This window comes from Anas platyrhynchos, chromosome 12 (genome assembly GCF_047663525.1).
Source record: "Anas platyrhynchos isolate ZD024472 breed Pekin duck chromosome 12, IASCAAS_PekinDuck_T2T, whole genome shotgun sequence".
In the NCBI taxonomy this organism is placed as follows: Eukaryota; Metazoa; Chordata; class Aves; order Anseriformes; family Anatidae; genus Anas; species Anas platyrhynchos.
In genome coordinates this window covers 11,670,839-11,697,724 of record NC_092598.1, presented here as the reverse complement: position 1 = coordinate 11,697,724, position 26,886 = coordinate 11,670,839, and the positions used below count along the sequence as shown (strand labels likewise).

The following is a 26,886-nucleotide window of genomic DNA, read 5'->3' as shown; positions in this document are numbered from 1 at the left end:
TGGCCCTTCTCTTTCAGGGTGTTTCTGTGTTGGAAATTCATGCTCCTTGTCTATTCTTTTGTGTGACCTGGAAGAAATGTAGCCCAGTGCTGATCAAATGACATTGCTGATGATTCCCACTGCATTTCCCACTGTTCAGAAGCTCCCAAGACCTCCAGAGCTGGTCTTTTAGGTTGAACTGGAGCAGGGAAGCCCAGCACCTCAGGTAGCAGGTACTAACAGCATCCTTTGCTGTTCCTAGTGCCGAGTTCCTCGTCTATGTCCTAGAAGCTTGCTGGAAAGAGGGAGCAGGGACACAGCTTTTGGGAAGAGCCAGACAGTCTTTGTACTGCAAAGGAGACAAGATGACCCAGGTCTTTAACTCTGGACATACGATGAGATTCTTTTTCCTCTCCTTTCCAACTTTCTGACACGAACCCACCCTGAGGGTCCTGAGCCTTAGGCAGAAACTGGGCTGCTGAGGAACCGTTGTTTCTCACCTCCCCTCTGGTGTAAGGGAAACCAACATCAAAGCCATGCTCACGCTCTGTTTGCTGCCAGCTCTGCTTTGTGCCCTCTCGCCTTGTCACTGGACACAACTGGAAGGAGTCTGGCCCCATCCTCTTGACGCCCTCCCTTCAGATATTTACAAACATCACTAAGTTCCCCTCTCCATCTTCTTTTAAACAGGCCCAGCTGAACAGAGCTCCAGGTGCGGCCTCACCAGGGCTGAGCAGAGGGGCAGGGTCACCTCCCTCGTCCTGCTGGCAGCGCTCTTCCTATGCACCCTGGGACACCATGGGCCTTCCTGGCCACAAGGGCACACTGCTGGCTCACAGCTAACCTGCTGTCCACCAGGACTCCCAGGTCCTTCTCCGCAGAGCTGCTCTCCAGCAGGTCAGCCCCAGCCTGTACTGGTGCCTGGGGTTACTCCTCCCTCGGTGCAGGTCCCTGCACTTACACAAAGACCGCAGTTCCCTGCACATGAAGCTCTCTGGGGGTATGGCTAAACCGGTCCAGAAAACGCTCTTCCACAACACTCATTGACAAAACAGATTTACCCGAAATGGTTGGTGCTCTACGCTGCCTTCCCCCAGAGCACTTCGTGCTCCAAGAAGACAATGAAAGACTTCAGTCTGCAGAAATGCAGTGTTTTTTTTCTAGTGTTGTTATGTGTCTGTCACAGCACAGGCTGGTATGGCCTGGAGCAGTCCAGAACCAACCCAACCTCACCTCTCCTGGCCAGGGCAACTCAGGAAACAGATCCTTAGAGCCAAAGGTGGCCTCTCATTTTGGAGGTACCCTCTGTCGATGCCTAATGTAGAGCTCTTGAGACATCAGTGTGATGATGGTGAGAATTGAACAATAGAGGACCAGGAAATGTTTGGCACTGCATGGCTGAATGTTCTCATATGAAAAGGGGCAGCAAATGAGGAACAGCTGTTTGGGGCTGTCTGTAGTCAGCGTCTTCACAGAGGCAGAACTCCTATTTGGGAAGTATTTACCAATTTCAGGGTTTATGTCTTCAAGGAACTGCTTTAGTTAGAAAATGTAATTTTTAAAAGTAGCAGAGAACATCACACCAGCTTTCACTTCTCTGAACACAATGGCTTCCTCCTTCCTTGTTAATAAGAACAATTTAGGACGCCAACACACAGTGCAAAGTGCTGATGCTCGGTATTTTTCCACGAGGCAGCCCACAGCTACCGGTCTGGACCCCGAGCCAGCTAGGCTGCAGTGGGCTCCCCTGAATGCGTGTGGGAGCCCCGGCCTTAGCTTGGCTCCAGTCACTGGCAGGTGTCCCAGGGCCAAAGCAGACACCTGGAGTGTCTTCTTTACCCCTGCAACAACATGCGGGTGGGTAGCAGGGATCTGGCTGTGTATTGCAGTCTGTGGGATGCAGCTCTTTCCCTGGCAGCATCATATATGAGCCACATCTCTATCATAGAATGCTTTGGTTGGAAGGGACCTTAAAGATCATCTAATTCCAACCCCCCTGCCATGGGCAGGGACACCTCCCACTAGAACAGGTTGCTCAAAGCCCCGTTTCCAGGAATGCAGCATCCACAGCTTCTCTGAGCAGCCTGTGCCAGTGCCTCAGCACCCTCAAGGTAAATAATTTCTTCCTTAAATCTAATCTAAATCCACTCTTTTTTAGTTTAAAACCATTACACCTTGTCCTATCACTACACTCGCCGATAAAGGGTCCCTCTCCAAGTCCCTCTCCCTGCCCCACAAGCTGCTGGCTGATCCCAGTGGGACATTTCTGGCAGAGGCAGCCCATGGTGTGGGTAAACATTGGGCACAGCAGGGTCTGGTCTGTGCTGCTTGCACACGGGGCATGGAAAGGTGCAGGCCTGCAGTGGGAATCCGTGCCTCTCCTCGGCAGCCAGAGCAGCCCAAACTGAGCAGAAGTCATTCTGCAGCTGTCCTGTGGAGAGTGCCGAGAAGAACAATAAACAAGATGTAAGTTGGTTGAAAGCATTGCATGCAAAGAAACAAATACAGAACAACACACTTAAGATCTTCCTAAACAGAGAAGAGTCCCTTGTCCCCAGCAGAGCAATGCAGGAGAAAGCATCAGGCCCCTGGCTTCTGCTCAGTTCATGTGGAGGTGGAGAGATCCCCTGATGTTGCAATCCTTCTGAGTAGCTTCAAGCCACGAAAGCAATATTTCCACAGAGCTGGCATGAAGAAGGAAATACCATATTACCCCCAAAAAGGCAGTCTTTCAACACCGCACTGCAGGCAAGAGAGGGGAGAGGGACATCAGGCCTGGTCAGAGCAGAAACCCTCCCACCCCACGGGAGGCCATGGCTGCTGCAGGAGCTGGTGCCAGGATTTCCACTGGCATCGGCATGGCTGTGCTGTGTCTCACACCACGGTGGTACATGGGGGGTCTCCCCTCTTTGGAAAAGTGTCTTGCAAAGGCCCTCATGGGCACAGGCAGGAGGTGGGGAGCAGGAGGATGCTGCTGTTCAGCTGGTTTACCTTTGCCAGAGCCCAGGACCAGGCTCTGGATCTGGAAGAGGATGAGCATGTGCCTCTTTGCAGCAGCCCTGCTTCCTCCCCCATCCCATTCCTCCCTCACATGGCAGCAGGAACGGGGGGCACACGATGCCAGCCACCCAGCCAGCTCCTTCCCCTGGCAGGCACGGCCAGGTCTTGGCCTCAGCCCTGCGCTCTGGGGCAGCAGGGAGCTCCCCCCTCCACCAGCCTGTGTTGGCCAGCACGACTGCCACCTCTCCACGGTGTCACTTCCCGCTTCTCCAACCAACTTGTTTGCACATGATTGCTGGCAGTCCAAGAAGGGAGCTTACCAGAAGCAGCTTTTTTTCACTGCCTTCTCAGAAAGGCTGCTTATCTGTCTCCTTAGGGCAGCGAGCCACGTGCCTTCTGCTGGTGGCTATGGGACCAGTTTGGCATGAGCTTACCATTAATCAGTGACAGTGGGTGGAGGGGTCCAGAAAGCCTCTGTCCTGTGGTGCTGCTGGGGCTGACCCTTACTGATGCTACCAGGGTTTTGGGGGAGGGCTGGCACTGTTTGGCCTCTGCCCTTTTGGATCCTACCTCCAGCAGTGTCCCCACAAGAGATGATGGCACCCGCGGGACAGTTCCAAAGGGCCGGAGTGGTGCTGTGCCCTGACAGACGTCCCCGTGCTGGGCTACCATCACCTCCCGGTCCAAGCTGAGCCCTCCTGTCCCACCAGCTTCCAGAGCCCTGCCAGCCGCTCACAGAAGCAGGACAGCACAGCCCTGCACCCGCAGGCCCTACAGACCAGAGCTGTCAGCCCCTGAACCTGCTTGGAGCACCCCGCTTCTTTATGCAGCTCCTTGCACCAAGCCACAGCGCTGCACCAGGCTCACAGCCCATACCCAGGGAGGCACACGAGCTGCAGGAAAAATCCAGGAGCCTGTAGAGCTTAGGGCAGGTGACAAGCCTTTACATGAACAACAAACACAGCTCAGCAGGAAAATAAACTCTACCAGGCGTGTCTCCGCGCAGCCTCTTAACCCTTTCAAGGCTTTCTGGCTCAGCTGGCTGACCAGAGTCACCGGGCTGCTTTTACAGCTCTTCCACCCCAGCCTTGCTGAACCTCACCTGATAAGAGCAGGGCAACTCCCTGTCCTCTGCTTTTGCCTAGAGCCTCCATGCTCTCCCTGTCTTTCAGCTAATTGATGTGCTCCCTCATCATTAAGCTCCCTCAGCTTATTTAGAGGACCAGAGTCAGCTTGCTCCTTGGGGAACATGCTTTTGTCTTTGCCAAACTCTCTTTCTGGGACCATCACACTTCCTTCACCACTCCCTGCTTGGTGCAAGAGTTCTTCTGGCTCCTTACTGTGGTCCATGTGCAGTGAGTGTTCAATTACAGTGCAGCTGACTTGTCACCTAGAAGAGCAACAGGTTACAGATGGTGGCTGTTACTGGGGACAGTGCCCAGCTGGTGTTGGCTGGGGATAGCTAAAAAGCTGGGGCTGGAGCTGGGGCTGGGACAAGGGATTTTCCAGCTCTGGGCCATCATTCTCATGTTAACACTAGGCATGCAGCAGGAGAGAGGGGGAGAGTGAAAGAAAAGATTAACGAGGCATGTCTGGGATTCAAAATGCTGTTTGGGGAATAATTCCTCACCCTGAGACAGAGCTAATTGCATCATGTGCTGAAAGTGGGGCTTGTGACTAATAGTGTTCATGCTTGTACCTGTGTGACAAAAAGAAAGTCTGCTGCAAGGGCTGACTTGCCTGTGCCCCTTCTTGCTGAGCCGGGCTGCAGCCCAGAGCTGTCCCAGCTCCATGTCCAGCGTGCACCTTCAGGCACCTTGGGTTCGCTCAGCTGGCAAGGCTCTGGAGGAGAGGTGACATTTAGGCAGCAACCCCCCCAGGACACCAAGATCTCTGACAGTGGGACAAGCTCTTGAGCAAAGGTGAAGCACTGCCAGCAGTGAACACCTCTGCAAGGCTTCCTCCTGGTGGTGCCACCAGCCTGTGAGCCCCTCGCCACCACCTGATGGCTGACATAAAACCCCCGATGCCCACAGCTCCTGGCTTGTGCCCAGGGCTCCTGGCTGGCTGCAACCCCTCAGCCTTGCTGGCCTGAAGGTGACACGGGCCACAGCTGCCTTGTGCTCTCTCCTGCTCCTTGAAAGGGTCCTGCTCGCACCCAGGGGCACAAACAGCACTCTGCCCCAGGTCTGCAGGCCACCGAATTTCCCCGAGTTGGAAGGGCCTTTGCCTCTTGCTGCAGTGGACAATGCCATCATGTGGCTGTTGCGACTTTGCTGAAACACAACACGCTGCCTCTTCCTGCCGTGCCACCGGGAGATCCCCTAACTGGGTGCCAGTAGCAGCACCAGGGCTGCCAAGCACTGACCTCACTTGCGGGTCCCGCATCCCACCACAGCTGCATCCACCCACAAATCCCACGGATCACGAGGCCGTGATTTCAGTGCTGTTGTATCATTTCCTGCTTACTGCGGTGCAGGAAAAACATCCTGCCTTGGTGCTACAAACAGCTCCATGCAGCCCACTCTGAGGCGGCTGGGACTTTCACTGCGGAACAATGGGCTGACCAAAAAATAACTTTTCCTCTTGGCTCTGTTCCTCTGGAAGTAGTTTTTCCCCTTTCTGCTCCCCCATTCCCTTTTCCCTGTACTGGCTACTTTCCCAACTTTCTTTCTCAGTATCGTGCACAAGTGGCTAAGAACAATTCTTCTGGGACATTGGGACATTTGTCTGATTGGCAGGCAAAGTAGGAAGCTGAAGGCAAACTCAGTACAATGTTTGCCAACTCAAGTATTCCAAACATTTTTATTTTTTTCCCCCCTGGGGAAGTGCTGGTCCCAAAAGTCCCAAAGTTACAAAAACAGCTCCAGAAGGGAGTTGCAACCAAGACCATGGACCACCCTCCCACCGCAGCACAGGCTGGTGGCATGTGGTATTATTCAAGATGCCCTGCCACCTCCTCCAGTACCACAGAAGTCCTCACTTCTCCAAAACACACCACATCACACTTAGTACAAAACCACTATTAAATGTACTCGGATCCTCTGACTAAACAAAACACCCTAAAATAAACCAGGCCAAGGTGTGCTGTGAGGCCAGGCGGCGGTACCCGACGGCGGCACCGCGTGAGGTACCAAGTCGTGCTTGCAACCATTGCATGGAGCAGGCCGCGGCCCTCCATGGTTTTCCCCTCACAGCCCTCGGGGCAGCAGAACAAAGGCGCCGAGCAGTCCTGTCAGCGCCCTGAGGCGGCCCCGCGAGGCCCTGGGCTGGGACTTCCACCGGGTGTTTTTGTCTGGAGGTGGAAGTGGTCTGGGCAGGTCAGCTCATGAGCCAGATTTAGCCTTAGCAAAACAGAGCGCATTGTCTCAGTACCGAAACCGCTGCCTTTGATAGTGACCTTTTGGGGGAAGGAGGGGGGGGAGGCTGTTTGTGAGGTTTAACCACTTCGAGGGCAGCCGCAGCAGTGTGACGCCTTCGGGAGCACGTAATTGATTGCCCTGCCTTTCGCAGACACCATGCAAAACCCCACGGGAGACACAAGCGGTGGCGAGGGAATTACGAACACGTTCCCTTGCCGTGAAGTGGTTTCGGAGCAGGAGGGCAGCCCTGTGGGTGGCAGCTCTTTCGGCTGCCGACAGCCCCAGCAGCCGGGCAGGGCTGGAGGGGAGCTGTGGCGCTCCCCACACCCTCAGCCCTCGCCCAGGGGGTCGGTGGCGACCTGAGGGGCCGAAAGGCTGAAGGGGAAGGAAGCAGGGCGGGCTCCATGTTGTGTAGCACAGGGCGGGCAGCCGCACCCAGCGCTGTCAGGATGGCCGAGCGGTCTAAGGCGCTGCGTTCAGGTCGCAGTCTCCCCTGGAGGCGTGGGTTCGAATCCCACTTCTGACAACTCGCGGATCTTTTGTGCGCGCCCTCCGTTTCTTTTATGTTATTTTTTTTTGCCGTTGTTGTTTTACGATCGTTTCGCAGCTCTCTCCGCAGCGCCAAAAGGCAGGAGGTGCCCCCCCGCAGCAAAACGCGAAGCTGTCAGAAGTGGGATTCGAACCCACGCCTCCAGGGGAGACTGCGACCTGAACGCAGCGCCTTAGACCGCTCGGCCATCCTGACCCGCTGCTGCAGCGCTCCCTGCAGCCCCTTTAGTGCCACGCCCCGGAGCCCCGACGGGGACCCCGTCCCTGTCCCCAGGAGCAGTGCCAAGAACCAGCGATGAGCTGTGTACCCCAGGGATTGATACTGGGTCCGGTCCCGCTTGGGGTCTGCATTAATGAAAATCTGACAGAGGTGGGAGGAGTGCCTGAGGCACCCGAGGGTCATGGTGCCATCCAGAGGGTCCTGGGCAGGCTGCAGACAAAATCTGCCTCCTGCAGCTCAACAAGGGCAAGAACCAGGTCTCCAGACACCGTCCGCAGCGACAAGGAGATTGTAACCCCGCTCCCCTCCGTGGGGCTGTACCGGGGGCAGCCCCGGGAGCCCCCGCCCCGACGGGGCGGGCCGGGCCCGTGCCCTGGAGAGCCGGAGCGTGGGGGGGGGGAGGCTTCCCCCGGGACCTCCTCCCCTCAGCCGGCGCTGGGGGCGGCCCGAGCCGTGCCGAGCCGTGCCGGTGCCGGTGCCCGCAGCATGGCCGGGCTGCCCGGCACCGTGCGGCCCCGCAGCGGCTCCCCCGGAGCCTCCGCCGCGCTGCCCGCCCCGCGCCTCGCCGCCCTCGACGGCGCCTTCGTCTGCTCGCCGCTCGGGGGGCTGATGGGCGCCCAGGCCGTGAGTACCGGGGTACCGGGAGGAGGGAAGGGGGGGCTCGGTCGTGGACCCCTCGGGTGCTGCCCGCTCCTTGCGGCCTCGCTGCTGTGCCCGCACTTTCTGTCGGCGAGGAAATGGGTTCGCGGGGCTTTCTGAGGGAGCTGCCGTCTGCCAAATCTTTCTGAATGCTGGTGCAGGCAACCTGAGCGACCTGCGTCCTTGGAATGGGTTTCCTTCCCCTACAGGCTGATAGGCAGGGTTTGGGGAGCTGATAGCAGCTGATAGTCCTACCCCGTACTCAGTGGCGTTGCCCTGGCTGAAAGCAGACTGGATTTCCCTTTGCCCTTCCCCGTCCTTGCTTTCTGATGAATCCCGAACCCCGAGATGCCGCAGCCTCACTCCCTCTCCCCTTCTCCCCTCTCCAAAGCTGAAGGAAGCTGCTTCTGCTTGTCCTCACGGCCTGGGCTCAACGCCCGGCAGCTCTCGGTGCCGGGCACAGGACGATGCAAGCAGCCCCGTGGGGCACAAGCCGATGGACCCGCAGTCCCCGTCAGGGCCTGGGCTATGGGACAGCACCGTGCCGGTGGGCGAGCTGCGTGATGCGTGCCCCTCTGCCTGCTGCCCCACCGGCGGGCACCGTGGGGCTGAGCTGCAGGATCCCAGCCCACTGGGAAGGGTCAGGGAAGAGCCTTGCAAGGGGAGGCTCTTTGTTTTTTGTTTTTTCCTATCCAAGTTTCTCCTGAAGGCCTGTTTTGCGATCACGAGTGTTAGAAACCAACATGAAAGAAAGGCGGCATTGTCCCGATGGAGGCAACAGCAGCCGAGCACCAAGGCTTTGTGCACAGGGGGACAAAGGCTGTTGTGTCTCCAGCATGACAATAAGCAACGCAGACGGTGGTAGCGTCAGCGCCCTGCCAGCTGCTTTCAAAGGGCCGTTCTCCTCCCTGTGGATGGGCCCACAGCTCCCTGCCAGCTTCACCCAGTTCTGCCGAAACAGAGGCTGGCACCTCCATTCCCAGCCAATCTCACGAGAAAGCCATCGAATGCAGTCTCCAGTCATGCCAGGGTGAGGATGATGGTTGGTGAAGCCCTTGCGGGCAGGAGCTCTCCCTCGGTACCATGATTTTCAGTGGTGCAGGAGCTGGACAGCCCGTGCATGCAACTGCACCTGGAATCACAGAATTGTTTAGGTTGGAAAAGACCTCCAAGATCATCTAGTCCAACTTTGGGATGTTCCCCAGCAGGCAAGTGGGAACCGCACAAGGAAAAGACCATCTCTGTTCTTTGGCTAAAGCTGTTTCTTGCAATAAGGTAGCACAAAGCTCATGAGATATAAAAGGCCCCAGATGCAGGGTCTATGTGGTCCCTTAGAAATGCAAACATAAATCCTGTGTTGTTTTTTGACACTTGTATGCGCATTGGGAATTGTTTCGCTGTTTACTTCTTGCTGAGCAGTAGAAACAGACAGCTACCTGCTTTTTTCTGGATTATGCTGCAGGTAGCCTGCAGGCACACGATGCAACAATTATGTAGTTAAACCTGCTTGATGCGAAAGGTGAGCCCTAGAAGCTGTACAGGATATGAAAACTAAACCAAACCAGTCCACAGCAGCAAGAAGCTTGCTTGTGTTTTTCTTTCAAGTGATGCTGTACCTGGGGGACGTCATGGCTTGGCTGGGGCCCCAGGAGCCACCACACATCTGGATTTATCCAGCCCAGGTCACGTTCCCAGTGCTGGATAAGAAGGGACCCGTGGTGGCAGGGATGCCCAGGTTTTACTGACTCTGCCTTGCAGGACATCCCCGTGCTGGTTCCTGGGGCCAAAACCTGCAGCAAGGTGACCCCAAGTGATGAGTCCCAGATGGAGACCCTGTCCCAAGCTTCCTCATGGTGACGCTTTCAGGCAGCAGCTGGGATGTGCAGACCCAGTTCCTACACCTGCAGGAATGGCCACCTGAACACTTTCCCCTTCCCACCCTGCAGGTGCTCGGCCTCCTGGTGTGGACTCTCATTGCCAACACGACCTACCACCTCCACGCGGCGTACGGCTGGGTGATGTTTGTGTCCATCTTCTTCTGGATAGCAACAGTCCTCCTCTTCATAACCTACCTCCTGCAGCTTCCTCTGAAGTTCTACGTGATCCCCTGGCCCCTTGTGGTATGTAACTGAGCATGAGCAAGGGGCATCCCCCCTGGGAAACACCTCAGGACAGCCCCAACCCAACCTTTTGCAAGAGGTTGTTGCTTTTGACCTTTTGCTTTTTAAGCTTTTGGAAGTGCCTCCAAGCGCAGGCTGCTGGGTGTAAGGCAGAGCGCAGACCTCACCGCCTCTTCTTTGCCTTCCCCAGTTGATGATCTTCAACGCTACAGCAACCGTTCTGTACATCACCGCCTTCATAACGTGCTCCGCAGCTGTCCAGCCTACCTCGTGGCGCCAGTGGGATTACAACAGAAGAGCCGCAGCGTCCGTAAGTACAAGCACGCCGGCGAGGGCTGAGGTGCTTAAGTCACCGCGCTCACACGTCACTGTGCTCCTCTTCCAGTTCTTCGCCTGCCTCGTGATGCTCGCCTACGGGGTGAGCACCTTCCTCAGCTTCCGTGCCTGGAAAGGACTCGGCAGCAACGCGGCCACCAGCCAAGTGACCAACCACGCATGAAGAGCAGCGTGCACCCGGGCAGGGTGGCTCAGTGCAGCACGTCACCGAGCCACTCGTGCCACCAGGGCTTCTTCTGGGCAGTGGTGGCAGCAGCCAGTGCTGCTGGCCCACACGCCAGGGTCCTGTGGAAGCTGTTCTGTGGTCTCAGGTGATGCTTCTAGCTGATGTGTCCACAGCGCAGACCCAGCACGACTGGTGCCATCACCAGCAGCCTCACCAGGAGGCTGAGGGCTCACTGGAAGCTGAAGCTCCTGTGTGTCCTTGGGACTTGTTCCTGCCCTCACACACCCCAGAGGAACCTGATCCTCACTGGAGCAGCACTGCTGAGGGGATTCATTTGGCAGACTCTAGTACCAGAACTCACTAAAGCAAGCGCGGGTTCCTGTCTCTGGTCATTTGCAGCCACAGTGTAAATAAGTGCAATTAACTTGTATTGATGGGGGCAGAGCTAAGCCAAGGAAGAAGTCTAAACTATTACTGTATTGATTTAAAAAAAAATGAAGCAGAAATTTTATGCTTTAAATAAAAATCTGAAATCCAACATTTGAGTTTGTCAAGAAAATAAATCTCTTTTTATGAGGAAGAAGATGGCAGGTGCATCCACAGAATGGGCAGTGGAGATTTCACTGGCCCAGAAGACCACCATTTCCTAGCGTGTATGGGCATTACAACCCAGCCCACAGGGAGAAGGCACAAAGTCCACGGTGTTCACGTTGCTTTGCTGCATGCACGTACCATGAGCACAAGAACACGAGGAGTGCAAAGGCTTTGCTGTGCTCCCTCCTGTACACACAAAGGTCTCGGTGCTGCACAAGGCACACAGTTAATGTTTCCACCACTTCCCTTTCAGAATTTGCATTAGCAAGGCAGTTATGTCTGTTAGCTACAGGTGGTCTTCAAAAGGTAAACTAAGGCTGCAAATGCTTTGGGAGCAAATACAAGGTCAGAGCCTTAAGAGTAGGCTGACCCATACCTGAACACAGAACCATGCCGCGCTGAAGTTCAGCTGTAGTATCTTGGAGACGGGCTAGTCAGAACTAGAGCTGATGATCAGCCAGACACAGCAACATTTTCTTTCGCATCCTTCTGCTACAAGCTAGTAGAAACAGATGAAATAAATTTAATCTATTTACAGAAGGCTGTCACACAGTAAGCTATGCTGCAAACGTACCACACACCCTGTTTGCATGGATCTAATTTTAACTGGTCTACAGAGGTAGGCTCAGGAAATTTTGCTACATTAATGAAAGGCAGGAATTTAAAAGGGATTGAATAAACTGCATTAGCCTCTGACAGGTCTGCTTTAATTTTCTGTGGAAGAAGAGTGGGGTAAATGAAACGTCAGGTTTTACCAGCTATAAATACATGTTAAAAAAAATCAGTGAGAAAATTAGCATCTTTATGAATTTTTGTGACAAAGTTAAAACTCTTCAAAAGTAAAGTCAGACTTGCACACAGATAGTCCATCATATATAGAAATTTAATCTCTTAAAAAAGACCCTTTGCCTGATGGAAAACACATCGAGGCAGAGACCAGTCATGGAAGCGTCACAGAGAGATGAGAAATACAGAGTATATTCTTCACATGTAGAAGAGCAGTATAGAAGCAGAAAGGATTTGGTCTGAATGGCTCCACTCAAACTGGGGGAGTTTTGTTGCAAACTTTTGTGGTGAAGACTGTGGTCTAAAATTGAAAAAGGAGCAACAACAAAAAGTTTCATTATGAGTTGTTATCGATAGACCCGAATACCTACAAACCGCGTGAATATTTGGTTGTGAAAAACCTTCATAATATAGAAAGTTTAATTACACCCCCACCTCACAACTAAGCTGGTAAAGCTATTTTAACATGCTACTTATGTTACTTCACAAAATAAATTAATCTGAAAATGCTAAATTGTGAATTGGTGAGTTAAGAAAGCAGAATAGTACAGATTTATCAGGAGCAAGAAATGAAGCACCACACTTTTGTGAAATGGTGAATAGTGACTTTGGTATACAGTTAACACTGAGACAAGTTCCCGTCAATATATGAATTCAACCATAACAATTACAAGAGAACTTGCTTAAAATACAACAAACTCCCTCCAGTAAGGAACTGTCTGAGGTACTCATTCAGACTGCTGTTATTTTACATAATCATCTAGAGCAATTGTAACAGAAAAAGAAGAAAAAATATTTCCCGTAAAAAACATCAGGAACATTTTTAGTTTTAGTTGCATTTTTAGTTTTAGTACCATTGAAATGTCTGGCAGAGGTCAACAGGATTTCATCTCATTTGTTCTGGTAGACATCCTGTCCACAAACAAGAACTGGTAATGGCCCGGCCATAGTTTAGCTCCATCTAGGTTCTCATCAGGCAACAGCTGCCAGCCAGCACCTTCATCACTGCAGCGCATCTCCCCTGTGGCATCGGTCATGCACTCCATGTTTCTATCTACTCTCATGCTTTTAAAGATGGACTTGCTTTGCCTGAGCATGTCATTAATCTGCTGCTTAATGTGTCTGAACAGCGTAAGAACAGCAGCTCATTGTAGCTCCAAATACATTTTAATTCCAAGCGCCATCGGAGATGCAGCTGGGATTTTGTGAAAGGCTTAAGGCTACAGCTCCACTAGCAAGCAACTCATCTATTTTTCATCTCATGTTGAAAAATGTGTTGCTTTGTTAATGTTGCCAACAGTTCAAGAGCAAACGCATGCATTTGCATCAAATGCTGTAAATGACATGATGGTAAACATGGCTGTGCCCAATCTACCATCATGCTTACAGTACTAGAATGAACACAGCTCTGCCACTGCCAAACAGAAGGTAAGAAACTACAGACATAGGCCAGATTTGGATTTTTCACGGTTATTTTTTCAGTGTAGAACAGCTGGGGCCTGAACAAAAGTGAACCAGAGAACTTCACACATTAAGGATGAGACTTTAGCCAAAGAGCAGACAGATTTGCACACTAGCACATCAATTCTCACAGAGCAGAGAGGCTGTCTCATGCTGGAACATCTACATACTAAAACATATTCCTCTGCTAGAAAGCCGTAGCACGCAAGATCATATAAAGTTTTTTTTTAAAAAAAAGGCATTGACAAGGAGAAACTCAGCATTATGTATTTGCATCTGTCTTTCCAAGAGCTGGACAGACACACTGCCTTCTTGGTTCTGAGAAGTTCTACCTTCTGGGAAGATGATTAAGATGTCAACCCATAAAACACACGTACAGCCCTATCTATTGTCCTCAGTGTGCTGAGCTTCTCACTGTGTGCAACAATTAGAACGGCACACAAATACTATGTGCTTATTAAAAATAATTACAGGGGTAAGGTTGAAATTTTCTTCTGTGGTTATCGAATACCAACGTGTTTCTAGGATCAGGTATGTGACAGCAGAGACTGGAGGATGAAAGAGTTTTCATCGTGTAACAGCACCTTGATTCTTGTGACCTTTAGTGTTTTAATGTCCAAATGAAGGCAGCAGCACTCATCTGGAAAAGGAAAGTAGTGCATGAACTGTTCTAGGAGGAGGATATTGATGATTTGTTTAATGATGTCACCACTAATCCGCTGCTTAAATCCAGACTGCGACCTTCTTTTTCCTGTAAAAATAAGAGAAAAAGAAATCCTTGCCTCAGTGCTGAATAAGCAGGCTTTTAAATTCAAAAGATAAAATGGGAAATTCATATTCTGCCTGTTAAATCAATACAAAATTGCATGTTACCTGAGCATCTATGACTGCATGCAGCTTGCTGTGAGACTTGAAAAATCCTTATCAGAGCATTTTTTTCCTATTCATATCTGTTTTTTCCTATCCATATCCAAAATCAAGCATAAGATTGTGCAAGAAAACCTGGAGTAAGTACTTTTGCATCATTTTGCCAGCTGTATGTCAGCTCAAAGCAGCATCTTGCTTACATCTGGTTAAGAATACCCAGCCAGCAGATTTACACAGTGCTTGAGAAACTAGTGAAATCTAGCTTCTGTGAGTTTGCCTCTCAGGTGTCTCCAAAAGCACAAATCCCAACTGAAATTACTCCTGCTGCTGAGACACAGAACGTCTCCTCAACCTGCTTCCATTTTTGCAAAACTTGAAGGGGTGAGGGGAGGAGGCAGACAACGAGACAGCTCTGACAACAACTTTGACTCTTTTGCTTCTTTGTCAAATGTGACTGGAGAGTACTTGCATGTATTTCATTGCCTTAGGAAAGAGCCCACCCAAAATCCTTTAATATTTTTCTTTGGTCAGCTGTTTCTCCAGCCCAGCCAGAGAGGAGAAATACATTTGGAATAAGTTTAGAAAGCTAACTTTGGATTGTCTGCAAAAAATTAATACCACAAAACACCTGAGCAGTTGGGGCTGGCCAGGACCTCAGTCACCCGGTCCAACTCCCTGCTCAAGTGAGGCCACCTAAAGCATGCTGTCCAGGATCATGTCTAGCCAGCCTCTGAATGTCTCCAAGGACGGAGACTCCACAACTTCTTTGGGCAACTTGTGTCAGTGCTCGGTCATCCTCACAATAAAAAAGCATTTCTTTATGTTCAGATGGAAATCAGCCTTCAAAGATGCAAAAGCATGAGTTTCTCCACATATCAACTTAATCCATGTTTTGTAGAAGTTATTAAATGTGCAGTTTGAGTTCAATAGCCACTCAGTTATTTTCCTTTCGATCCTGTATAACCGTTGAATAAATGCTGTTTCCTACTTTAGTAGGAGTGCCTTCAGTACTCTCAGGCAGAGCTATACAAAAACGACAGCCGTTAAACCAATAAAAATAAACAATGTGACATACTTACAGCTCTGTAATCCAAGAACATTTCTTTGAAAGCCAGGAAGTCAGTAAATGTGAGAAGCATGTCAAATATATCACCTGCCATTTCGTCTTTGTGCTGTCTATAAATGGAAGAAGTTGGGGAATTAGAAAATGGTCTGTGAAATAAATTCTTATTTTAAAATAGAGATTAGAAGTGCTACCAGGACAAGTAGAACAGTATCAACATTTAAATAAGAATATTATAGGCCTCTCATAAAGCAAAATTCTAGACAAATATTACCGTGTAGTATTTCCAAACCAAATGCATTAATATATTTATCTAAATACAAGATGTAAGGGTATCAAACCAGTCTAGGAAACCAGACAAAGAACACGACCTGTAAGTCAAAAGAACTAATATTCAACTAGCATTTATTTTATTCAAAACTAGAAAAATAATATAAGTTGTCCTTTTGATAGTTTCATAAACAACTACTAGTAAAATAATTGATTTAATTAGAAGAGGGTATAGCCCACAGAGACAGAGAGAATAACAACAATACAGCAGGGAGGTGGGCAATGTGAAAGTCTGTTTTTAAAGTTCTAAGTAAAAGAAGGTTTGGATAAGGGTGTTTTTTGTTTGTTTGTTTTTTGTTTTGTTTTGTTTTTGTTGCAGCTGTTATTGTTGACAGTGGTTTTTTTTTAGTCTACCAGTGGTCTGTAGAAAAAAAATATAGAAAAAAAAACGTATTTGGTATTCTCATACTGATTTCTAGTCTTATCCCTTAAAACCCAACATATTTCAGCATGATAGCTCTAAAATTTAGAATAGCAAAACATGCTGGAAACAAGGAAAGTGGTCAGTCAGTAGCACTGCATACATGAACTGTATTACTACTACCACTAAGAAGGAACCTCCTTCTCAAGGAAGAACTGTCAAACCTAAGTTTTAATCTAGACAGGAAAAAAAAAAAAAGAGAGAGAGAGAGATGTATATAATCCACACCCAAGAAAAATCAAAGCAGAAGACTTACTGCAATGACATTGTGAAAGCTGTCATATTAAAACCAGGAATCCGATCAAGTAGTTTTTCTTCAATGTATTTCTCTATTAATGAGATCTAAAAAATATAAATAATACACACCCCAATATACTAAATAATTCAACTGGAAAAGAGTAAACTTTGTAATGCACACTTAAAACATGTTGTTTACTACAGCAATAGACTTCTATTCAAGAATTAGAGATGTTTTGATGAAAGTTTTGTAAACTTTCATGTGGAACAAAGAGAAAAAGAACCTAAGGCTCCAGAAAGAATCTTTTTGTATCACAAATCCTGACAGTGCTCGAAAAAAGAGACAGAGGGCGGTTAGTAGGCTTTGCTCCATGTAAACCCAATATTTTATAAAGGGGGGAAACAAGACCTGACACTCTCCTTAGAAGAATAACAAAAAAGCAATACGTGCAAAGAATAGGAAAAAGGATCTTACATATTCATTAAAAATAGAAGTATAGATGAGCTTGTTTTCTTCTGAGTCATCAAACTCCTGGTAGTGCTTCTCCATAAAAGTCCTCTGTATTAACTGGAAATCATCATCTGGACCACAACAAAAAGACATCATACAGTTACGAGTTTAGTCATTCTTTTTCTAACACAAACCCCACATTCACCAGTCCCATGTTACCCTGAGACAACGAGAGAGCCCTGCACATGTGCAGTTACTCACACCAGTACCACAGCTGCTGCTGAGCCAGTGTCTGACCCATCTGTGGTAAGAGAGAGGCTGCTGCTAAGAGACAGCAGCAATACTTCAGTGAAGGAAGCCACATCACCATCTACAATCACTCCTTGTAAGTTTCATTTCCACTCAGTCTTAAAATAGGAAGACTTTTTTCTGTTTTGTTAATAAGGTTATTTACATGCAACCACCTTTAGTTCAGGATTTTGAGTCATCAAAAACTTGTATTTTTTATAAAATGAATACCTCTTCCCCTACAAAAATTCACTGTATTTTCCTTTGAATGCAAGGAGCACCAGGGAAACTCCCGGATTTATTTTCAATTACTGAAGAATTTTTTTCTAGATGTGGACATGAACTTGGCAGGCTACCATCAAATTCAACAGAAGAGGAACAAGCATCAAATTTACACAAAATACACCAGAATCAGCTATCTAAACCCTATCACATTCAATATGATTTGTTATCATTTCTTCAGATTCAATTGCATCGCCAGGCAAACTGAGGCTGCAGAAACACAATCACTCTGTGAAGGATTTGGGCAAGAAATATTATATACTGCTCTTATGAAGCAGCCAGCAGTTGATCAGCATAAATTCTCTCGGCATCCTCAGCTTCCTAGCACACTTCCTAGTTTTTGGTCAAAACTACAGTCCTGAGAATTTAGGACTTTTCATTGCCTAAGCTCACATGGTGAGACTGGCACCACTCAACATTCCTCCTGCCAACAGGTACTGCCATGTTACAGGTGCACACGTACATGGAAGTTACGTGAAACAAAATCAGCTCAGAAGGTTAGCCTTCAAAAGGGAAAAGTGGTAAAACATGACGACACCCATCTTCACTTACAGAACATCTACGGTTGCAGAAGGCAGCAGTACCAGGTGCCAGGTACTATGGCACCAAGCTACTGATCTTGAGAAGAAAGGAAGAAAGTTGCCCTAAAGGAGGCAGGGGCTATTTTGGCTCCCTAAGTCTGGCTACCAGATGAGCAGCTTGCTGCATTTTTAGCACCCATTTTGTTGTCTGTAACTGCTTGAAGAGCTTACCCATTATAATATCCTCCAGATTCCCAACAACTGCATCAAACTCCGCATCAGAAGGGGAGGAGCTGAAAGCAGAGAAAGGCCGTATTGCATAAGCATATACTCCAATATATAAGTAATAATTATAACAGCAAATTAAGTATTATCCATCCCACAAATCCAGGCTGCTACCACAAGCTTTACTTCTGCTCTTTTCCCTGCATAACTCTACGTGGTGATGATGGAACTCTAGGCATTCTAGAGAATGTTTTACAATACTTGGTCTTCTAGAACCATTTAATATGTACAAGTATTATATCATGGAAGACACTTCAACGTTTTTCTTATGCAAGAAACATCTCTTCGTGCTACAAATAAAGGGCACAATCTCATAAGGCCCTTCTGTTACGAGCAAGTGTTAAACACTGGTATGGATCTAAAGTCATCCAGAGAAAAAGCCTTTATTACCAGCATTTCAGGACCCCAGATCTCTCTGCTTATTTTATTGTTATTGTGCAGCTTCCTCAGACACATCAGGTAATCCACAGAATTTCCTTGGCATCGCATTCAGAACTCATCTGTAGTGGACTAAACTCTCCCTACACTCTGCAGCAGATGAAAGTTTTTTTTGAAATATCACCCCACAGGACATTTGTCTTCAAGAAAAAAAGTTATCTTTGATCAGCTTAAGTACCATTTAAAGACAAATTTAAAATTAATTTATTATCTCTCAAACGTTTCATTAATAAATCAGAGCAGACCACTCAGACCAAGTTTTCAGACTAATTTTTAAAAACCTCATTGTTTTGCTGTTGAACAACAGTCAGTGAAATGAATCCAAGAGCAGTTTAACTGCCTAGCCACAGGGCTCATTCGGACCATGCAAAATGTTTGAATGAGTCTGATCACCAGGTGATGTTCTAGCAACGTTTGCGATCTGTTAAACCCTGAAGAAGAGCAGAAGCCCGGCGAATGGAAAAGCATGCTCCTCCACCAGAGGGCACACCACCACCAAAAGAGGAGTTTACACAAAGCAGCCACAGCATTACATAGTTGTACCTAAGCATCATGTTCAGACAACAGGGGTTATCGCTTTCCATTTATGTGTAAAGATAGGAGACTTTGCAATGGATAATTTATTATTATTATTTTCTCCTGCAAATAAACACTACCATCATTTTTATAGCTTAGATTTTATAGCTTATTCTATTAATTTAAGCTGCAGTTTCAGTTTGTGAATTTTAACTGTTCCAAAACAGCAGCGACTGCATCTCCCTACACAACACACCTACATCTGCACAGCAAATACATGCTCACAAACCTTGTCACATCTGGGCCAGCACAACCTCCGTTGCTGACGTGTGAGCAAGGGAAAGCGTGGCCTTTTAGTCCACAGGGTTTGACAAATGAACCAAATCTGTGAACTTGAGTGACAGAGGCATAGGCACACACTCCCTTCTCCCACAGGCTTTAGGAGAAAAGTTGGCCAGACAGATGTGGGGCAAAGCAGCATCTTAGAATCTACCACAGTAAAATTTGGTTGAGATCCTGTAGAAGCATCTAAGAGGCCCATTCAAACACACAGAAGTACTGTCTTGTTAAAATCTGTGAAATAAGACAATATATGGACTTGAAAAGGAATGAGAAATTATGAATTTAAAGTGAAGGCAGAGAACAGTTTTCAGCCTTATTTTTCAGCATTTGTTGGGATCACGCAGCAAGGTCTGTCTGGTTCTGCACTCACTGAGCTCTATTTGTTTACTCTTCATCTAAACTCTGAACTTTTCCCTCCTGGGGCTTTGCATTGTTCTGTGTCCACGTTCTCCTACGAGGCAGTACCCACTAATGACTGTGGTGTCAATTAATTCTTGTAGTTACATTCCAATTACGATACTTTAACTAGGAAATAGTTTATTGATAATCTGCACAGAACGTAGCGTACTTACATGGCTACACCAAAGTCTTCCTCATCCGAAGCCTCCATCATTACCGCATAACCTAACAGATGGAGGAGAGAATCCGCTGCGCTGCTGTCAGTGGCCACTCCTTATTTTCAGAGGAAGAGCTAAAGAAGAATATGCAACACAGCATTAATAAAAACTCAATCTTTAAATTACCACGAGGTTTTTCAAACAACAAATCAGCGGAAAACCTTTAATCTCTAGATGCGGGAATGTCAAAAGCTTCAAGTTTTCCCCGAATTATCGCCGCTTTTATTCTGCAATAACCCAAATTCTCCAGGAACTTTCTCCGCCTGGCCCTCAGGCGAGCTCCGGGCGGTGCGAGGGCCCTGCGCGTCCCCTCGGGCCAGCCCAGCCCTCAGCCCCCGGCCCCGCGCCCCTCAGAGCCCCTCAGAGCCCGGCCGGGCCCGCGCCTCCCGCCCGCTGCCCGCCTCCATGCCCCCGGCCCGGCCGTTACCATGGCAACGCTTCCTTCCGCCGGCGCCTCAGCCAATCGCGGAGCGGAGGCGGCGGCGGAGGGCCCGCCCCTCGCGAGATTAGCCAATGGGAGAGCGCGGGCGGCGGGGGCCGTTCCCGCCGCTGCCTCCCCGCGGGGCCGGGCCATGGCGGTGGGGGGGGGCTGGGAGGGGGGGAAGCTCCCGTCAGGGCCCCGAGCGGAGCCTGGTTGGGGGCGGCCGCCCCCTGCCCGCTGCCTCCTCGCAGCCCCGAGAGGCGAAAGAAGCGAAGGCTGGGCGGTCTTACAGACGTTTTATTTGCGAACGCACAACTCGCTACAGCTCACGTCTCCCTTCTGGGGCTGCTCGCGCTTCCTGCCCTTTAAAGAAGCCTTTAGGGACCCCTTTAGGGACCCTGCCCACAAGCAGCAGCTGCTGTTAAGCAGGAGGCCCGGGCACTTCTGAACATTTTACTCAGTTAATCCTCACCAGGGAAACCAAAGGGCTGAGGTTCCTGGCACCCATTAAGGCAGAGTTCAGAAGGGGGGGGGGTTGCTTTGTGCCTAGTGTGGCATTTGGAAGCATTTAAAATTTCATTTTCCATGGTTCTGGAATTCAAAGAGCCTTTTGGCAGTGACTGTCTTCACAAGTTTGCCTATTGCGAAGGGACTCAGCCCTAATTGGAAAAGTGGAGAACACCAGGACATGATCAAGTAGTCAGGGAGGAAAGGAAGGCCCCCAGGCATAGGTTTGCCCTTCTGACTTTAATCAACAGGGGCTTCCACTGTGAGAAAGAATCCATGTTTTAGAAAACAACAACAACAACAAAAACAAACAAACAAACAAAAAAACCAACCGAATAATAAAAAGCAAGAATTAGCCTGCATTTGGAAAAAAAATCAGTAAGAAAAGGATATCGATAATTTTCCTAATTAACACAGTTGAGGCTCTGGGGACTTCTCCCTCTCCTTCCTCTGGCAGAAACTCAGCACCCTGAAGTTAACAAAGGCAGAATGTTAAAGGAGCTGCTATACAGCTTAACTTGGGGAGCTGCATGGCATGCAGTGCTCTCAGTTTCTATTTAGGTCAGTAGGAAGCAACGGTACTCAGCGTAAGGAGTAGGCCTCAGCTTTGCTTTGTTAGTACTTGATGGTAAAGATAAAAAGATTTTAAAAATAAAATACATCCCAGCATGAGAATTCATTACAGTAATCTCTGCTATTGAATCACTGCCAAGAAGGGAGACGTTTCTGGTGTAAACTGTGTGTGAATGAATAGAGTTCTACAATATATATCCAAATCATTTTCAAAAAAAAAAAAACCAACAAAAAAAACAACCTGTACAAGCCTTGTAAGAGTCTCATAGCCTCAGTTGGTGCAAAATAAGTATAATTCCACTGACTTTTGTGCTACTTCACCAACACTAGGTGCGAACCCTGATTCCTCATCGAAACGAAATAAAACAGTCAAAAGCTGCCTGCTGAAATACATCCTTAACATACAAATGTCACAAATGTATAATTGAAGTAGAGCAGAGATCCCCCCCATATGATCCCTACCAAAAATACAAAGCATGGCCCCAAACCTGATCAGAACAGGACTGACACATGGCAATCAAGGTGCATTTTCAGAGTTACAAAGTAAGAATGAACTTGCTCTCCAAGTAACATTTTTCTCCTCACATAAACTGGCTCAGAATTCTTCTCCAATCCTTTAAGATAGCTCAATATTTCCAAAGTGAACATAACTTTCAAAAACAATACTGATTAGAAAAGATGTTTGCAGATACCTTAAAAAATACCCAGAATATCAAATTAATTCCAGTCCAGCATTATAATTAGTTAATAATAGCTCCTGAAAATTATATCCTCACAAAAAAATGTGGGTATTGAAGTTAAAATCATCAGAAATATTATGTACTTGAAAATACCACCAATCTTTTAACAGTTAAAAACAAATCAGAACTTTCTTTGGAATCACCGAGTTATTAAAATGTGAATTTCTTTATAGTCTCCACACTGTCCTTTCAAACCAGTCTGTGTACAGATCAAGTCTTTGAGCAGTTTAATATCCACTGTTGGAAAATACAGAGTCTCTGACCAGCAGGAGGCTACATTAAACAAGAAACATTGGCATTCTTTTTTTGTACTGACTTCTGCCAAAAATAGAGACTTTCAAGCACAAGACAGAATGGCCCTGCTTTAGGAGATGCTTTCTCGTATTTCTAAAATGCATTGTATTTGTACTTCCAGTGCAAATTTTTTCAGCACTTGTGACAGGCGAAAAGGAAAGGGGGTGGAAGAGAGATGCTCTCCTATGCTTTTCCTTGGAGTAACCAATAGCCGTAACACACTGAACTACCAGCTTTCCTTACTGTTGAAACCAGTTCACATTGCTGGCAACCTGAAATAGCTTATTAAAAAGATTTCATTTTTAAGATAAACAGATTACACTTTAGCATGAAATCTGGCCGTGGCTATGGTTCTATGTGCGTAAAGATTGGTTAGAGATGCTTTCCCCTTTCGGTATTGGTTGGAGTCGATTAAAAACAAGTCTGTGGTATTTCTCCACGTGTCATGAAATGTGAGAGATCTGTCTGACTCGGGTTTGTATCTCCTGTCGACACAAAGGGCAGGTCTCCAGTTGCAAGGCACACTCCATGCACAGGTCACTAGAGGAGAAAGAAAAACAGTTAAAGCCTGTATTCACAATGTGAAAAACTTTAAAAAAAAAAATCCAAGCATTAAGTAGTTTCTTTAGCCTGCTAGAAAAGCAATCAAGATAAGTGTTTCAGTGTAGGGATTAGGAATTGCAAATCTGGTGTTGTGGATCCACAGGCTTTGAGAAGAGGTCCTGCTGCTCCGTATCTTACAGACCTAAAACTGCATCTGCAGTTGGTGAGGATTACACTTGAACACTTTTGTTCATCTCAACATTTGCTTTGGTTTGGAGAATAAGAGTTCCAGAGCCTGCATGAATCTGTCTCAACTTCTGGCTGAGGCACACTGAACATGTCTGTTCTTTTTAAATTTTGTGGCATCCAGACTGGAAGACCCATGGCAAAACTGCTCCCATGAGAGCTCTAAAAACACTACAGGAGTGGATTTTGTTGGATTAACTTCCCAGTTAGGCCTGCTATGGTACTCCTCATATTGCTGCCCCATTTTTATCTTTTAAAAAGGTATTTGTGACTTGAGACAATCCATTTATTGAATGTTTAATGAACATTTGCATACATGAGTTTTTTGCTCCCTGCACATGATCTGGATCTTGTAGCACTAGTACTAAGCCAGTACTCAGCAAATCCCTTGAGATCAAGGAATTGGCTACACTCTGCTTATGTCCCTTATGCCTATGTCCCTTGCCCAAGGACAGCATATGCGCATAGCCACAGCACTTCTCTAACCCCAGACACACACAGCTGGGGTGTAAACCTGTTTGGGGACAGGGTGGAGAAGACAGACAGTAAATCTGCGTTTAACTGCCATCAGTCACATCCTTAAAGGGATGAGTTATTTCCTTTATGCTCGAGAGTAAATCTAGATAAGCAGGGACTGTATCTAATCTCGCTTAAGCTGCATATCAACAACATTTTTTTTTTTTTTTTTAAATGTTTTACCTGTGTCCACACGGCCTGAGTTCTGTGTCTGCTACCTCATCACAGCAAAGTGTGCAGCAGTTCTCTCTGATACTCACTTGCTTCAACAAAGCCAGGCGCCTGTGTCTGCAGAAATAACCACAACCCCCCCAATTAGTTTTACTCAAAAATGACAGATTCATAACAATTCTGAGCATTGCACCAAGACCAACACAACACTTACCTGCACTACTCAACACTAGCACTGATAAACAACAAAAACTATTCACAAAAGAAACTTAACACAGATGTTCAGGACAGTCTGACTCCCTGTTCTGGTCTGTCAGAAAGCGACAGATTAGATTACTGTTCTTGTTCTCAAGAACGGTTCCATAAAGCTGTTTACTATCTGTATTTTAAAGAGTACAGATGAGGAAAATAACACCTACGTGTATGTATCAGTGAAGCTTGGAAACCCTGTAATGCTGCAACACAGTTTAGAAAAATACAAATGAGAAAACCAAAAACCCAGTGTGGCAACTGCCACAACGGAAGATGTGACATGCACTCCATTCTCTCCAGCATTTATGTTATACAAAGGAGGCCCTGAATAGTTCAGGTATACAAGCTGTATATATGTATATTCATTGTGTATTTATATGTAAATATATAAAATATGAACATATATAAATATCATATATATGATATACACATACATATGAGTGTATGTGTAAAAAAAATCATGCTTGTTCTTACGAGGAATGTAAATTTTTGTCAAGTGTGTTTAAAGAAGAAAGAAGTCCACATGACATTGCTCTAGTATCACTTTTTGGCCAGAAACTGGTAGGAATCCTGCCTTTGCTGAAATATGATATTTCAGATTTCAAATGCATGCTAATCAAAACTGGTTAGTGGCAGGGTGAAGCGTCTAGCCCAGACTGCGTCCTGACATTAACAGCATTAAATCCAATATAACTCTATAAGAGTTCGTTAATTCCTATGTTGGATAACTGCGGCCAATTTGGCCCTTGCTTTTTTCCTATCCATTTTAAGATCAAAGCAATCTTGTAATTTATGATTAGCTTATAGCTTCCAAACAGTTTAGATTGTGTAAGCTAAGATCATCTCCTCCATACAAAGACCGTCCAAATTTGAATGGAGTCTTTCAGTGCTATCACATGTAGTACTGAAATAAGCTTCAATTCAAGAAGCAAAATTTCTCCAGTCAGAACTCAACAGGAAGCCAGTTTCTCCTCGTTTCTCTACTTGTCAAAGATGAGTTCTTGCAGCTATTGCTGAAACACCGTGAGACCAGTGCCAAGGTGACACTGGTGTCAATCACACCTGATCATCAGCTCCTTACAGCACACACTAAAAACTACAAAACCCCTCATCTAGAGCATGATACTATGTACTGTGAGCAAAGGGCTGATCAAGAATGTTAAATTCTTAATCATCTTAATTAACTAAATCAGACTCTCAAAGGAGCTGCAGGTGTGAATTACTTTGGCTACAAGGAAATGTAAATGGTCTTGGAGGTTGGATTTAATTTTGCTCTTTGCATGAACTCAGTATCACATACATCAAGCTTTGACAACATGAGACTCAGATCCATAAGTGATGTAGGTTTTTTTTAAATTAAAGTTACTTAAGCACCTAATTCACTGAAAAAAATCAGTTTGGTTTTGGATTATCTATCTCTGAATTTGTTATAGCCAGGGATACGCACCTCCAACCTAATTAAAAGAAACAAATGAATGTTTCAACAATATATATATATATATATATACACACACATATACATCAGTCTAGATGGCCATCTTTACACAAAGTTGGAAATCTGGAGTACACTCCATTCTCCTGTTACTTTTTGTGTTCCAGAAAATTTAATTACTGGTGACTAAATCTAGAAAAGCTGTTATATTTCATTCCTGCCAGAAATACAGGAAGTTTAGGAAAAAATTACCCAAATCTGTTTTTGTCTGGCTGGATTTATATTTAGGTGGATAAGCACTTGAAAATTTGAATAGCCTTTGTTGATAGCATTCGTAAGTGTTGAAGATGCAAATTTCCCCCCAAAAGCCCAACAACTTCAAGCCTTACAATCATTCAGTACATTCACACTGCCAAAATCAAATTAGGTCATTTTTAAGTGAGACACCCTTTTTAATTAGAACTATGGCTCCTCAACAAACCTAATTGTTCAACAGAATGAGGTATGTTTAGTATGAATAGTTTAATGTGCAATAGCAGTTAATTTAAAATTATCTTAATATTGCAAACAATTACTTTAATGTAATGGTGTTTGGCTGCTTATCCCCTGCTCTACCTATTAAGTTGCACTGAAGCCTATAGTCTAATCCTTTTCTGAAAGACATATGGAGGCACGACCTCATAAAACAAAGCTTTTGTAAGTACAGCACAAGACTATGCAACTCAGAAGTGAGCTATTTAATTTCTTCATATGCAAACCTTCTCACACTTGACAGAAGGATTACCTTGGCAAAATGATCTTCTCTTCTGCTGTCAGAAAGGCATAGTCATTAAAGGTACTAAATTTCATTGATGGTGGGTACTTGAAAGGTTTTGCCCCAAAGTTGAACTCACATTGTTGGTAAGACATGAAGCTAGCTGCAGCAAAAAAGCCAGATCTGCAAGATCAGGAAAACACATTTTAGGATGACTTAAAGCAATAGTAGACCTTGCCAGACATGGCACTTCTATTACCAGACAAAAAAATACCCTGAAACAAAGATTGTTTTCTTCAATAGAGATTCAATAAAGCTAGCTGGGAGAAAAACCTCTAACGCATCCAGTCTCAGTCACTCATACTTTTCAGTTCTCAGATTTGGAATTTACTGTCAGAATTTATCTGACAATTTACTCCCAAGTCAACCAATAAAGGCTGCTTACTCTACAATTAGGAACAGTTGCACTTTACGCTAAGAGCAAACACATACATCTTAACAGGCCACAGTCTGATCCTCTTTACACTGATCCGCTCAGACCTCTCTTTCAGCACAGTGTTTTCCTTC

The 26,886-nt window shown here is 46.7% G+C and overlaps 3 protein-coding genes and 2 non-coding genes across 10 annotated transcripts in view; 2 read left to right on the top strand and 3 right to left on the bottom strand.

Moving 5' to 3' along the window:
- Nucleotides 1-6,784: 6,784 nt before the first annotated feature.
- Nucleotides 6,785-6,867, top strand: TRNAL-CAG (transfer RNA leucine (anticodon CAG)). The gene has a single exon. It is a non-coding gene; the product is annotated as a tRNA-Leu (tRNA).
- A 136-nt stretch (nt 6,868-7,003) lies between these two features.
- TRNAL-CAG (transfer RNA leucine (anticodon CAG)) lies at nt 7,004-7,086 on the bottom strand. The gene has a single exon. It is a non-coding gene; the product is annotated as a tRNA-Leu (tRNA).
- Nucleotides 7,087-7,489: 403 nt separating this feature from the next.
- PLLP (plasmolipin) lies at nt 7,490-13,435 on the top strand. The gene is made up of 4 exons (XM_027465862.3): nt 7,490-7,734; nt 9,696-9,869; nt 10,060-10,179; nt 10,255-13,435. Exons 1-4 carry the CDS (start codon nt 7,597-7,599, stop codon nt 10,366-10,368), a joined length of 546 nt encoding a protein of 181 aa, XP_027321663.1. The 5' UTR covers nt 7,490-7,596; the 3' UTR covers nt 10,369-13,435.
- ARL2BP (ARF like GTPase 2 binding protein) lies at nt 11,830-20,288 on the bottom strand. Its single transcript, XM_005019922.6, has 7 exons — nt 20,032-20,288; nt 19,826-19,944; nt 17,904-17,965; nt 16,606-16,712; nt 16,150-16,235; nt 15,159-15,255; nt 11,830-13,963 (listed from the first exon to the last, which is right to left on the bottom strand). The coding sequence occupies exons 2-7, from the start codon at nt 19,864-19,866 to the stop codon at nt 13,883-13,885; spliced, it is 474 nt and encodes a 157-aa protein (XP_005019979.1). The 5' UTR covers nt 19,867-19,944; nt 20,032-20,288; the 3' UTR covers nt 11,830-13,882.
- A 1,358-nt stretch (nt 20,289-21,646) lies between these two features.
- The window catches only part of RSPRY1 (ring finger and SPRY domain containing 1), a 34,729-nt gene continuing 29,489 nt past the window's right edge, over nt 21,647-26,886 (bottom strand). For all 6 annotated transcript variants that reach the window (XM_027465858.3, XM_027465855.3, XM_027465856.3 and 3 more), the window contains 3 exons: nt 26,350-26,502; nt 23,894-23,998; nt 21,647-22,945 (listed from right to left, as the gene is read on the bottom strand). In XM_027465858.3, the coding sequence (XP_027321659.1) occupies nt 22,849-22,945; nt 23,894-23,998; nt 26,350-26,502 (355 nt within the window). In that variant the 3' untranslated portion in view covers nt 21,647-22,848. The remainder of the gene's footprint in view (nt 22,946-23,893; nt 23,999-26,349; nt 26,503-26,886) is intronic.

What these genes read in the sequence shown, in the direction of transcription:
- ARL2BP (XM_005019922.6), bottom strand. Translation starts at nt 19,866, where the DNA reads ATGATGGAGGCTTCGGATGAGGAAGACTTTGGTGTAGCCAT. An exon ending in GAAGACTTTGGTGTAGCCAT is followed by an intron (nt 17,966 to 19,825) that starts GTAAGTACGCTA and finishes CTCTGCTTTCAG; the next exon opens with CTCCTCCCCTTCTGATGCGG. An exon ending in GCTTTCACAATGTCATTGCA is followed by an intron (nt 15,256 to 16,149) that starts GTAAGTCTTCTG and finishes TTCCATTTATAG; the next exon opens with ACAGCACAAAGACGAAATGG.
- PLLP (XM_027465862.3), top strand. Translation starts at nt 7,597, where the DNA reads ATGGCCGGGCTGCCCGGCACCGTGCGGCCCCGCAGCGGCTCCCCCGGA. An exon ending in TGATCCCCTGGCCCCTTGTG is followed by an intron (nt 9,870 to 10,059) that starts GTATGTAACTGA and finishes TGCCTTCCCCAG; the next exon opens with TTGATGATCTTCAACGCTAC. An exon ending in ACAGAAGAGCCGCAGCGTCC is followed by an intron (nt 10,180 to 10,254) that starts GTAAGTACAAGC and finishes CTCCTCTTCCAG; the next exon opens with TTCTTCGCCTGCCTCGTGAT.